At 44.1% G+C, this 12,165-nt stretch overlaps 1 protein-coding gene across 5 annotated transcripts in view; it reads right to left on the minus strand.

Annotated features, from left to right (window-relative positions):
• Nucleotides 1-5,562: 5,562 nt before the first annotated feature.
• The window catches only part of LOC125747881 (membrane-associated guanylate kinase, WW and PDZ domain-containing protein 3-like), a 107,242-nt gene continuing 100,639 nt past the window's right edge, over nt 5,563-12,165 (minus strand). For 4 of the 5 annotated variants that reach the window (XM_049023449.1, XM_049023447.1, XM_049023448.1 and 1 more), the window contains one exon: nt 5,563-9,130. In XM_049023449.1, coding sequence (XP_048879406.1) covers nt 8,463-9,130 — 668 coding nt within the window. In that variant the 3' untranslated portion in view covers nt 5,563-8,462. Of the gene's footprint in view, nt 9,131-9,869; nt 9,967-12,165 lie in introns of all 5 variants that reach the window. The other variant, XM_049023450.1, reaches the window with a different exon arrangement.

The following is a 12,165-nucleotide window of genomic DNA, read 5'->3' on the forward strand; positions in this document are numbered from 1 at the left end:
TTCAGACAACAGTGGGATATAGAGCAAAATGTCTGTCGTGGCTGAGTTTTTTGAGAAAAAGCCCAGGGATAAGGGGCAACACTGATTTCAGGGAAAACAAGGGTAGGGGTAACACCGACAACAGAAAGCCGCCAGTCAAGAGCCAGACTTTAGCCAGTGGCTCGTGGCAGTGGGTTCCAGCTTTCTCCCAAGGCCTGCTTAAGGAGACTAACTATTTTAAAGGAAGCCCTGGTCCTGATGAAGGGGCAGCTGTTGTACTTCTTCCAGTTGCTGAGTTGCTGCCCCAAGCATACGCCAACCTGCCCACTGGCCAGAGTGACGCACACGTGTGCATCCCAGAGTTGCCGCCATGACAGCTGCCATTGGCTCTCCCTTCATTGCCCTGTCCCCTTAGCAATAGCAGGCTACCCATGATACAGCCACGCATTGCTCCCTATCATGTGTGGGGCTCCGAGCATCTGACTCTCAGCAGAACCATTGAGATGGGCAAAATCATGCCTCATGATAGTTACAGCAGATGATCTTATCTTTGGAGGTCCACACAATACAGGAATAGCATGGTATGATTTCATAGGTAGCCTTGGCGTAAAATAGGTAGGGGAGCCAGGTAAAGCACAAAAATGACCAAAGAGAAACCGGCCAACGTATTGCAAATGAATCTGGCCCATTGCTCTCTCTCTGTCTCACTCTCATTCCATGGACTTGCTTTATACTATTAGATTTTTATTACAGGTGACTTTTTCTCTACCCTCTAACCTGAGAAAAGGCCTTTGGTAGATAATGGAATGACACTGGACCTACTAAACACATTTGATCAGCAATAAGGGATCCTAGTTATCGAGTACTAGCGTTGCTCGGAGCCCAGATGTGAGCAGTGAGCCTGGAACACGTGACCTATCTGGTGTTCACTGAGAAGTCTCAGTTTTGTGAAGATTCTTGTTTGTGGAGCCAAGTGGCTTTAGTCTTATTGTATTAATGTAATTTATAAACCTTCATCAAATGAAACTTGTGAAACATTCGGAATTATTTCGGTTTCTGCATGATTGTACTGTAACTCCCTATACGCAGGCTTGGACCATTCTGGCATTTGGAGACTACAGTTAGTCCAGAATGCAGCTGCTCGACTCCTTACGGGGACAAAAGAGCATGAGCACATTACCCCAGTTCTATCCGCTCTCCACTGGCTTCCTGTATCGTTTATAATTGATTTTAAGATTTTATTTCTTGTTTTTAAGGCTTTAAATGGGCTCACCCCTTCTTATTTATCTGAGCTTTTAAGTATCCACACCCCAGTTTGAACGCTTAGGTCTTATAACCAGAAGATTCTGGACGTTCCCAGGACGAGGCTCAAAAATAGGGGGGATCGGGCCTTTTGGGCCGTAGGCCCTGTCCTGTGGAACCGCTTACCTCAGAACACCAGATCTGTTCGTAATTTAGAGACTGTCAAGTCCTTACTTAAAACCTACCTATTTTCTTTGGCTTTTGCTTCGAGTTGAGCCCAGACATCTCAGTGCAGCGTTATTGTACCTTATTTTATTTTATTTTCATCTTATTTTAGTGTATTCAATTGTCTCTATTGTTCCTTGTTTATGCTGGCTAACCTGTGAAGCACTTTGGTCAACAATAGCTGTTTTAAATGTGCTATAGAAATAAAGTTGAAGTTGATGATTGGTTCTTACAATGTTATCATTTTATAGTTTAAACAGAAATACACAACATTCACAAATTTTTCTTATAACTTCACTAACTTTTTCCACTGTATGTTGCTACTTGAGACTCTTGGCAGTTAAAGACAATGAGGTCAGAGATGCCTGACAGGAGCCTGTAAATGGATGCCTTCTCATTAAAATGTGCACAGTAATTGATTGAATTTAATAATGCTTTTTTTAAAGCTGAGATTAATTACTGTAGTTATCCAGTGTTGTCTCTGAGGGTAATACTAGGCTAAATGGATTAGCAGAAATTTAGATGGCAATTTTTGTTGGACAAAATTTCTCTATCAATCAAAATAATGTTAAAAGTTTATGCAGCCAGCAAACTGGAATTTTGAGATGCACCGGCCAGACTGACATAAATGTTTAATTTGCATGTTCATTTGTTTACATTTTTTAAGCACCCCTTCCACATACATTACTTAGCCTTGTATCCTAAGACTGACGCTTTGGCTTGAAGAAATGGGGACATCGGTGTGGGAAAATGGCAACTCTTCAAGTATGCTGCTGCTCGCAGCTTGTAAACAATGTCTAGTACAGTATTCATCAATCCAAATACCTTAGTAACTCTCTGCTGATTCACTAGTGATACCACAGAGTATAGTTTTAAAAAGGGATGCTTCAATTGGCCACTGTTATACCCAATGAAAAAGGTACTACTGTGGAATATTATGATTTATGAAACAGATTTTTAGTTATGCAAGTGGGTAGAAGCATCCAAGGAATTGCTAAGTGGAAAATAATTTCTCAGAGAACTCTTTAATTTATTGAGACATGACCCTTCCTGTCCCTCCCACCCCCACCCTGATGAGGAGGCTGTTGAAGGATCAGTCTCTCGATCAAAACCAAACAAATCATTCCCTTTGCCGAATCTCTGGTGATGTATATAGGTGCCTCCGGCTGCCATGACAACTGCAGTGCTACCATGACAACGGAGGCTCCTCTAATGCTCTCCCGGCACGTCTACTAGGGGATACATGGTCAGTCAGGGCATCTCTTGGGTCACACAGGTCAGATTGGGCCAGGCAGTCATAAATATGGGTGCTGAACACTTGATCTTTAGGATAATCATTTGTGATGTCTTTTGCTCTGGGAGGTAGGAATTATTTTATAGCAAGTGGATAAGTGGGTAATAACCTAGGCCTGTAGGTGGGTCATACATTAATCAGAATTAAGCTACATGAATAGCTATGTTTAAACATAAATGTTAAGCCTCAAATTTAGGCCACGGAGCCAATTCCAGGGTTCAGTGGAATTCGATTCAAAATTCAGAAATTTGGGACAATGCAATAGGTTTCTGCACAGATGTCATGAAAAGTAATGGAGTGTGAGATTTGATATCGAATGGCCTTTCTGAAACGGAAACACAAAGGTCATTTCTAGGAATGGATCGATCATGATTTTTTAAGGCTGATTCTGATTGCTGGGTTTTTACAAGAAAATTGTCTGATTCTGATTCAACTGCAGATTTATTGCGTTTTTTTTTAAAGCAACAGACAAGAAAGAAAACGTATATTTTCAAGATTTAAAGCAAACAACTTTAGACTTGTGAAATCACTTCAAATGAAGTTTACTGTAATGAGTAAAACAAGGCTGCTGCAGTCGTTTTTTTAATATAATTAAATCAATATAATTTTTTAAATGATATCGTATACATTGCTTGGTCATTACACTATTTATGGATTCTCCTTCAGCAGTGTATGAAAATTCTTATTTACAAAAAGAAACATGTCTTCTGTGTGGGAAGCTGGTCAGCTTCTTGTTCATCATACAAGAAGCTGAGTTGAACAAATGTTCATTGTCTACACTCGTGTGGGCTGCAGACAGGTAAACCTGTGCAACTTCAGCAAGCGCAGAAATGAAGCTCGTACTCAGACTGTGGAAACCTGGTCACCTAATGCAATAAACTCCATTACTTTGTTTTGTAATTGCGGGTCCTGTTTGACCATCTCCCTCAATGCTTTGGGCTTTCTGAAACATCTGTACCGACGTTTGAGTGACAGGTGACGCTCATGCCTGTTTAGCATTATCAATGCATTTAAGACGCTCATCATGTTCTTTTGGGTGACGCACTTTGAAATGTCGGATCAAATTTGTTGTGTCAAACATCTTAACTGTAGTTTTTTTGTGATTAGCATTACAGATTGCAGTCTAAATGTGCTATGCGCAAACTTCGTAATATTTCCATGCAAATGAGCTTCTGGGAAATAATGTGCATGTGCTTATGTGCACCGTGCGTACGATTCCAGAACACAGATCAACTAAAATAAACAAAGACACGGTCTGTTTGTTAAGGACAAGAACAGGCCATTTCCGACTCGACAGGTATATCTCAGGGTATTAAACCACCCGTTGTTTGCGTATTTGCATGAACTTCCACAATGGACATTACCTGGAAACTGCTTTGAATGAGACATCTTGACCAGCAGGGAGTTCAATCAACTTCGGATGCATTAATGAACCTCTCTCTATTTTCCAGTCCCCGTGAGTTTATTTCAGTCAGCACATAATCTCACATGGCCTTCAAAGAACACAGACCTTGAACTTGAAAAGTCCTTCAAAACATTCACTTTTCAGAAGACCTTCCAAGCTTCTCGTGTTGCACAGCTAAATAAAAGCTTTCTCTCCCCCCTCCCTTTTTCTGTAACATGCCCTCAATGTTGCTCTGATGTCTAAACGGAGAGGCAGTCATAGTTGAGGTGTTCAACAGCCATTAAAAAAAACAGAGCCTCAGTTAATTAGAGTCGTGTTCTGAAGTCCTGCTGGGAATTCTGGGTACTCCTGCTTGGCAAAGTCATTATGCCAATTAAGTAGAACAATTAAGTCGATGAAACAGGTAAAATCATTTGCTACATTTGTCATATTAAAATGTATATTAAGGTCCGCTCAAGACTTCGCTCTAAAAAACAAATCAATTATGTGATATCTAGAGCTAATTATCCATTGTTAATTTATACATAGAGAATAAAAGAACACTGAAAACAAAGAATTTTACTGTTGGTTAGAGCAGTTAGTTAGAAATGCTCCTCTAAGCCACTGTTTCCCAATCAGGAGTTGGGAGGGAGCAAAAATGTGGACTGTCTGGCAGGGAGTTCAGTGGGAGCAAAAATGTGGACTGTCTGGTAGGGAGTTCGGTGGGAGCAAAAATGTAGATTGTCTGGCAGGGAGTTCGGTGGGAGCAAAAATGTGGATTGTCTGGCAGGGAGTTTGGTGGCAGCAAAAATGTGGACTGCCTGGCAGGGACCTCTCCTCCCTTTGGGGTCATTCCATGTGTTCTATAAATTTCACCACTAGGCGACGTAATTAATTAACATAATGAGTTAAATAACTCAGTGAGGTATTGATTAGTCAAACATGGTGTGCTAGTGGCTGAATAAATAACTACAATTTTGTAATTGGAATTTGGAAGGTTGCTGCACATACAGGGGTGACTTCAGCAGAGGTTTTGAAATGGCTAAGCGGACACACTTTGGGAGGCATAATATCAAAGTCTTGATACCAACATGAAGATCATTTAAACATCATTTTCTTTGACTGCCTAAGACTTTTGATAGTAACAAAAGACTTTTTTAAATAAATATATATCTGCGATCCCTATATCAGAAATTGTGGTAAAAGATTCATGTGGTTAATTTCACTTCACAGACTGATTTAATCCCAAGGGTGAATATTCAGATAATATTTAACGCCAAGGCGCCAATACTGTCTGAGGCAGAATTTTGATTTATCAAACAGACACTAGCTGATAACTAAATCTTTTAATAATCCTCTGATGTTGAGATACCAGGTCCATCGTGAGAGGGATTAACTGACCCCTCACTGAAACAGAAAATAACTTCAAGCCATTGAATAATATTATCTTGTTAGAACTTTATTATTGCATGAACAGAATGCAATGACTCTTTCCACCTCACACCTTCTTTACAATTACATAAAAAAATAATGGGGAGATTTACAGATCTTGATTTTTTTGTTTTTCCAGAATGAGAGCTCTATGTATTTATAAAGATGCTGTACAATATATAAACATTTACAGCTACCACATGATGTCGAGACCAAGCTAATTTTCTGATTAACTAAAGTGCTAAGGCCACTGTAGTACACTGTATGCCGAAACAGCAGTGTCAGTAGCCTTCAGGGGTCTCCCACAATGCCCTAGTGTAGATGGCAATGGTATACTGCAGTGTTTCCCAATCCGGTCCTCAGAGACCCACAGCGGTGATGTTTTTGCTCCCTCCGAGCTCCCTGCCAGACAGTCCACAGTTTTGCTGCATTGGTAGGGAGCTGGGAGGAAGCACAAACGTGGACTGTCTGTGGCTCCCATTGGACCGGACTGGGAAATACTAATATACTGAGACTCCCCAAAAAATAACTTGTCCAAAGTACTATGCAGTTAACTGCGATGTGATTGGCTGGTGCTCGCCAGCTAAATGCAGGAGAGGCAGGGCTGTTCAGACAGCTCACTGACTGCAACTTGTTCTGCTTGTCCGTTCTTCATCCGACAAATTCTTTTTAAAACAGTGTTTCTCAACCTGGGTCTCAGGGACCCCAGACTGTCCACGTTTAAGCCGGGAGCTGGGAGGGAGCAAAAATGTGGACTGTCTGGCAGGGAGATGGGAGGGAGCAAAAATGTAGTCTGGCTGCGGGTCCCCTGAGGACCGGGTTGATTAACACTGTTTTAGAATTAAGCACATCTGTGAGAAGCTGAATAAAACCTATGCAAGTTTAGCAAAAGCAATGAAAAAATAACTTATTTTTTACATTTAAAACCCTCTATGACATGAGAAAGGTCTAAATCAGTTCTTGTTTTTGGTCTGGAATCAAAAGATGAGAGTTCACTACTACTTCTTTTGCATGCGATAACCATGATGAATACCAGCTTGTGTATGTTTTCACAACATCTCTACAAGTTTACAGAGCCGCAAAGGGGACTGCATACAGTCAGTGCATGGAGTCGCCTACCAACAGTGTGAATAAAAACTCTTCTCACAACTATAACTCAACAAGACCATTTGGGTAGCATACACATTTTTAGAAATACTTTGAATCGAACAGATCTTTCCAAACATGTCTAGGAGTCTGTCATTGGCTAAATGCAGTTTTCTGTGTTATCCAAGTCACAACGTTTATCAAGAAGGACATCCATATCCATGCATGTGCCAAAGTTAGATGTTGCAAACAACAAAAGAATATTTCCTGACTGAAAGTCATGCATTCATAGACATTACCCACCAATGTGTTTGGGGACATGGATCCGACACAGCTGAGGTCAGAGGCTGTTAACGACTTAAGCATTTACATGGGAATCTCCCTCCTCAAAAAGAAGACGAAGACTCACTCCGTCAACAAACCACACCCACGTCCCCCTGAGGTTTTCAAAAACCATCCAGGTACACTCGAAATCTGAGCTCACTGAAGCAGAAATGAGTTAGAGGGAAGAAGATCTGCAAAACAATTAACACATTGCAGACATTTTTGCTACAGCTGTCCATCAAAGGCAGGAACAATCAGTGGAACGAAAAACCATGCAAAGAATAAAACACCAACTGGAATTATATTTATAGTAGCTGGGCCTTGAAGAGCCACTTTGGTGCTGATACTTTGTTTGAAGGAGAATGAAATCTGATGCTGTTATAGAGCCCTTGATCTCTTGTGTCGGACACCATCGTGAGGTAGCCCTCTCCCTCAACCTTTTACGTGCATGAGTGAAAGTGTCAGCGTCATGTCTGAATGCCCACTGACTGCCATTCATTGTGCAAAACTGACCTCTGACCTTCCATAAAAAAAACAGTGATAAAGGACAGTGTAAGGTCATAAAACTCCAAATCCCAGAAGCCCACATCAAAATGCTGATTGGCTCAAGATGGATGCATATATGTATATCACTCCAATTTTTTCATTTGAATAAATTAGATACAATTTATCATAAACAAGATAACCAATAAGCACAAGTCTCTGGTCGTATATATATGTATATATGTACACACACATTTTCACATTTTATTTTACAAGGTACCAAACAGGATGCATTTATGTAAGGAAGAAATTGTCCTAAAAATCCTTAAACTGTTTTTGGGAATAATCATTTAAGGTTTGAAGATCTGGACATATCAAAAAGCATTTATTTTAAATATTGTTTTGGTATCAGTATTTAAATATATACATTAAATTGGCACTTTTGTGCAGTTGTAAAAAAAAATACTGGTCAGGCATTTCAGCGTTTTTAAGTATTGAAGTCAGGGTCAAAATAAAGTTTCCTGGATCACAATGTGTGCCAATAAAATACTGAAACTAATAAATAAAAGCTACAAAGTTAAATATTATATGACCTAAACTGTATAAACATATTCACAGAATCTCTTAGCCTGTTTGGTACCTCATTTTATATGTTTACATATAGCAATCTGGAGTTTGGATGAGACATGCAAGGTCGTAATTTCCATTAACGCAAAAAGACAACAGAAGACAAGAGTCCAACAGAGTCCAAATCTCCGTTGACTGAATGACAGTTTATTTGTCATCTTTTGTGTTTGCATGCAGTAAGATGAGGCTCTGACACTGACAGAGAAGCGCTCCATGGGAAGCTCTGTCTCCTGTTTCTTGTAGACAAGGCTGTGGCCAGCAGGGCGCAGGCAGGGTCTTGGGGGGGGGGGGGGGGGGGGGTTGTGTGCTGAACTTCCGCCAGTCTGGCTTTCTGTAAGAGGGCTGCCACCTGTGCTGTCAGACGGCCAGGCTTCCAGAAACGCATCATCAGCAGCTGTCTCGCATGACTTCGGAATAGGACAGGATCCTGGCGGAGCTAGGTATATTCCACGGGCCAGGGGTGATTGGCCCCCTCCCGCCAGGAGTGTCCTGCTTTCTGCCTGTGCACCTCCTCTGGTCAGCCCAGCTCTCCTCCTCTTCTCTTCTTGGCTGACTCCCCCTTCCCTGCCCTTCCCCTTGCCTCCCCCGGGTGCTGTTCCTCTCTGCTTCTTCTCTGTGTCTTTGGGTGTCTCGCTCTGGCTTCCATTTCCTCCAGCCCGCATCCTCGCTGCCCCGCTGCCCGTCCTCCCTGCTCCTGCGCTCGGCCCGCTGCTCCGGGTGCAGCTGTCTTGTCCCGGCATGGCCCTCCCCACGATTCTTTTGGGAGCTGGGAGACCGACTGGGAGTCTTCCCCCTGTTAGGACTGGGCGCCCCCTGGTGGTCCCATTGTCCCTCTGCGGGATCCAACAGCAACTCATCTGCAGTCTTTGTGTCAGAGGCATCAAGCCTTCTCACCACTGCGGCTTCCCAGGTGGCTCGTGGTTCAGGCAACCGAGGGGAGTGCAAGGGGGAGACGGAAGGCACAGGGACAGGGGTGTTCCACTCCAGAGGCAGGGAAAGCGATTCTGAAGAGCTGATGGATGGAGATACTGGGCCCAATGCATCTCTCTGAATACCTGCGGGTAAAGCAAGGGGTTAGTCCATTAGACCAGTGTTTCCCAAACCGGTTTAGCTGCCTCCTAGCTACCTGTCAGACAGTCCAGGGAACTGGAAGGAGCAAAAACATAGATCTGCTAGAACCGGCTTGGGAAATACTGCATTAGATAAATCAGAGGCTAAGCTTTAAGAGTAATCTCGTGCCATCTTTCATCTAAATTGGCTCTCATCTGTATTTCACTCTGGACCGGTGTCAACAATGTATACAGAAGAGTTTTGATATACAAATAACTGCAGCATTATGTGATACGGTTACAATTAGACATCTCCGTGTAGCATGTGAACAAAGTTAACATGCAGATTAAGGAACAGGAGATGTAATTGTCAGGACCAAACTTCAGGTCCTAAGAGGACAATCAGCTAGGAAAATGGTAAAATACATAGCAGTATAAATGGTGTGAATATCACATAAAATTATTTAAATACAAATGTCTCCTAATAAAAGTCATTGGGACAAAACTGACAAGCATTAGCGGGGCTACATTGAGATTTACATAAACAGATAATTATTTCTTAAGGTCTCTTTACTTGCACTGATCCATAAACAAAGGACAGACTGGATCAACCAAGGCTTGGGGAAATCCCAGCAGAGTGTGAATCAGGGGAGTGAGAAAGGCAGAGCCAGGGCAGCTCTGCCAGAGAGACATGGCCTGGAGGAACAAGAAGGAGGAGGAGGAGGAGGAGGAAGACGACCTTTACCAAGGTGGCTGGAGCCAGAGCAGCCGGAGCAGCAAAATCTTTTAGTGGTGATGCTCAGATGTGGGGTAGTAGCAGAGAGTGGAGGAGGACAGAGTGCCTGGATGAAGAGGAGGACAAGGCAAGGCTGAGTCCCGGCCAGACGGAGGAGTGAGAGAGAGAGAGAGAGAGAGAGAGAGAGAGAGAGGGAGAGGACAGAGTGCCTGGATGAAGAGGAGGACAAGGCAAGGCTGAGTCCCGGCCAGACGGAGGAGTGAGAGAGAGAGAGAGAGAGAGAGAGAGGGAGAGGACAGAGTGCCTGGAGGAAGAGGAGGACGAGGCAAGGCTGAGTCCCGGCCAGACGGAGGAGTGAGAGAGAGAGAGAGAGAGAGAGAGAGAGTGCCTGGAGGAAAAGGATGATGAGGCAAGGCTGAGTACTGGCCAGACGGAGGAGTGTGTGAGAGAAAGAGACAGAGAGAGAGAGGGAGAGGATAGAGTGCCTGGAGGAAGGGGAGGACAAGGCAAGGCTGAGTCCTGACCAGATGGAGGAGAGAGTAAATAGAGAGAGAGATAGAGAGAGGGCAGAGGGCCTGGACGAAGAGGAGGGCAAGGCAAGGCGGAGTCCTGGACAGATGGAGGAGAGAGAGAGAGATAGAGAGAGAGAGAGAGAGAGAGAGAGGGCAGAGGGCCTGGACAAAGAGGATAAGACAAGGCTGAGTCTCGACTGGACAGAGGAGAGAGAGAGACTTTTAAATTCCCTTTATTGACATAAGCACAAACAACGCCAGTAAAAAGCTCACACAAAAAAACATCACACAAATCCACAGAAGTCAGAAATGCCATACTGTCACATTTTTAATACTGGTCCTTGATCATCACCAAGCTCACACAACACTCCGCATTGTCCCCACAGTCGAGAAATCTTGCACGGTATGGGTCAGCAAAGAGTATGTATACTCCACCCTGAGCTGCATCGCCACCAGCCCCACCAGTACAAACTTAGGATCCGTCAACCCAGCCCCTCTCGGCTTATTTTTCCGAGAGAGCCAAATCGCAGGCTTGGCCTGCCCCACCAAAAAGTTTAACATGCACACTTTACCCTTCTCACGCGCCTTGTATCTTCGACCATAAATTAAAAAAGAAATCTACCCCAAACCCACGAAACCACGCCTTCAGCTGCAGGACCATGGTCTCCAGCCTTGCGAACCTCAAAAAAAGATGCACAAAGTTTCATCTTGTCCACAATACGGGTAGTCCCCCACAGAAGGATCTACCACATGTCTGTTCATTGCCACGGCCCCATGCACCACCCTCCACTGCAGGTCAGCTGTGTGCTCCTCTGTGGGGTGCTTGAACAGGGTCTTCCAACAGCCCAAGGGGGAAGCACCTGCTGTTAAAATACACGACCTCCTGGAAGCCACCAACCCTGTCAGAGAGCCCGTGATCAGAACTTTCACACTAAATCCATACAGAGCCTTCCTGAAGGCACCCACAAATGTGGCAGTCTGAAGGAGAATAATAGGCTGCAAGGGCGGGAAAAGCCACCTTCAAATCCCCCACCCCATCCACTACAGACCTCCAAAACCCCTCAGGGAGAACCAAAGAAATGTTGTTGAGGATTGACTGAACAAGACGGCTGGAACAGAAGCCGGTTTCTGTACACAAGACAGAAACAGACTTCCAGGTTCTACACTCTCTGAAATGTCCAAAGCTTTGTAATGCCCACTACCACCATGCACCGTTGGAAAACCCGAATTAGGGGGTTATAAAACAACGGCTCCTCCTCTACGCTGATACACGGCAGAGAGCCAGGCCTATCAACCTGCAGCAGAGGAGACCACACTTTCAGAACGGACTGATTAAACAAGGTGGTCACCGACACTTCCACATCCTTCAGGTCCAGCACGAACAGATGTCTGTCATACCCCGGGTCCTCTTCTCGCTGCACCAACATGTACGCTGTGTCAGCCCATAGTAACCCTACACCCTTCAGGTGTCCACAGGGCCAGCCAGGTCAACAAGTCCCTGAATGCCTTCTCTCACAGGTCCCCAGTTAGCCAAACCAGAAGAAGTCAACAAGCATCTTCTGGTGCCCTCTGAGCAGTGTGGGCCACGGCTCCAAAACCATGAATCGGCGCCACCAGATTATTAGCCACCAACACTCTCCCCCTGTAGGACATCTGAGGAGGGATCTATGACCAAAGAGACCCGGGATACGCTCCAGCAGCCCCTCCCAATTCTTACTAAGGAAGTCCTCTAATCCGAAGCGCACACCAAGATACTTCACACAGGCACGTAAGGCACCCGGTAACTTCGGCAG

This window comes from Brienomyrus brachyistius, chromosome 8, assembly GCF_023856365.1.
Source record: "Brienomyrus brachyistius isolate T26 chromosome 8, BBRACH_0.4, whole genome shotgun sequence".
In the NCBI taxonomy this organism is placed as follows: domain Eukaryota; kingdom Metazoa; phylum Chordata; class Actinopteri; order Osteoglossiformes; family Mormyridae; genus Brienomyrus; species Brienomyrus brachyistius.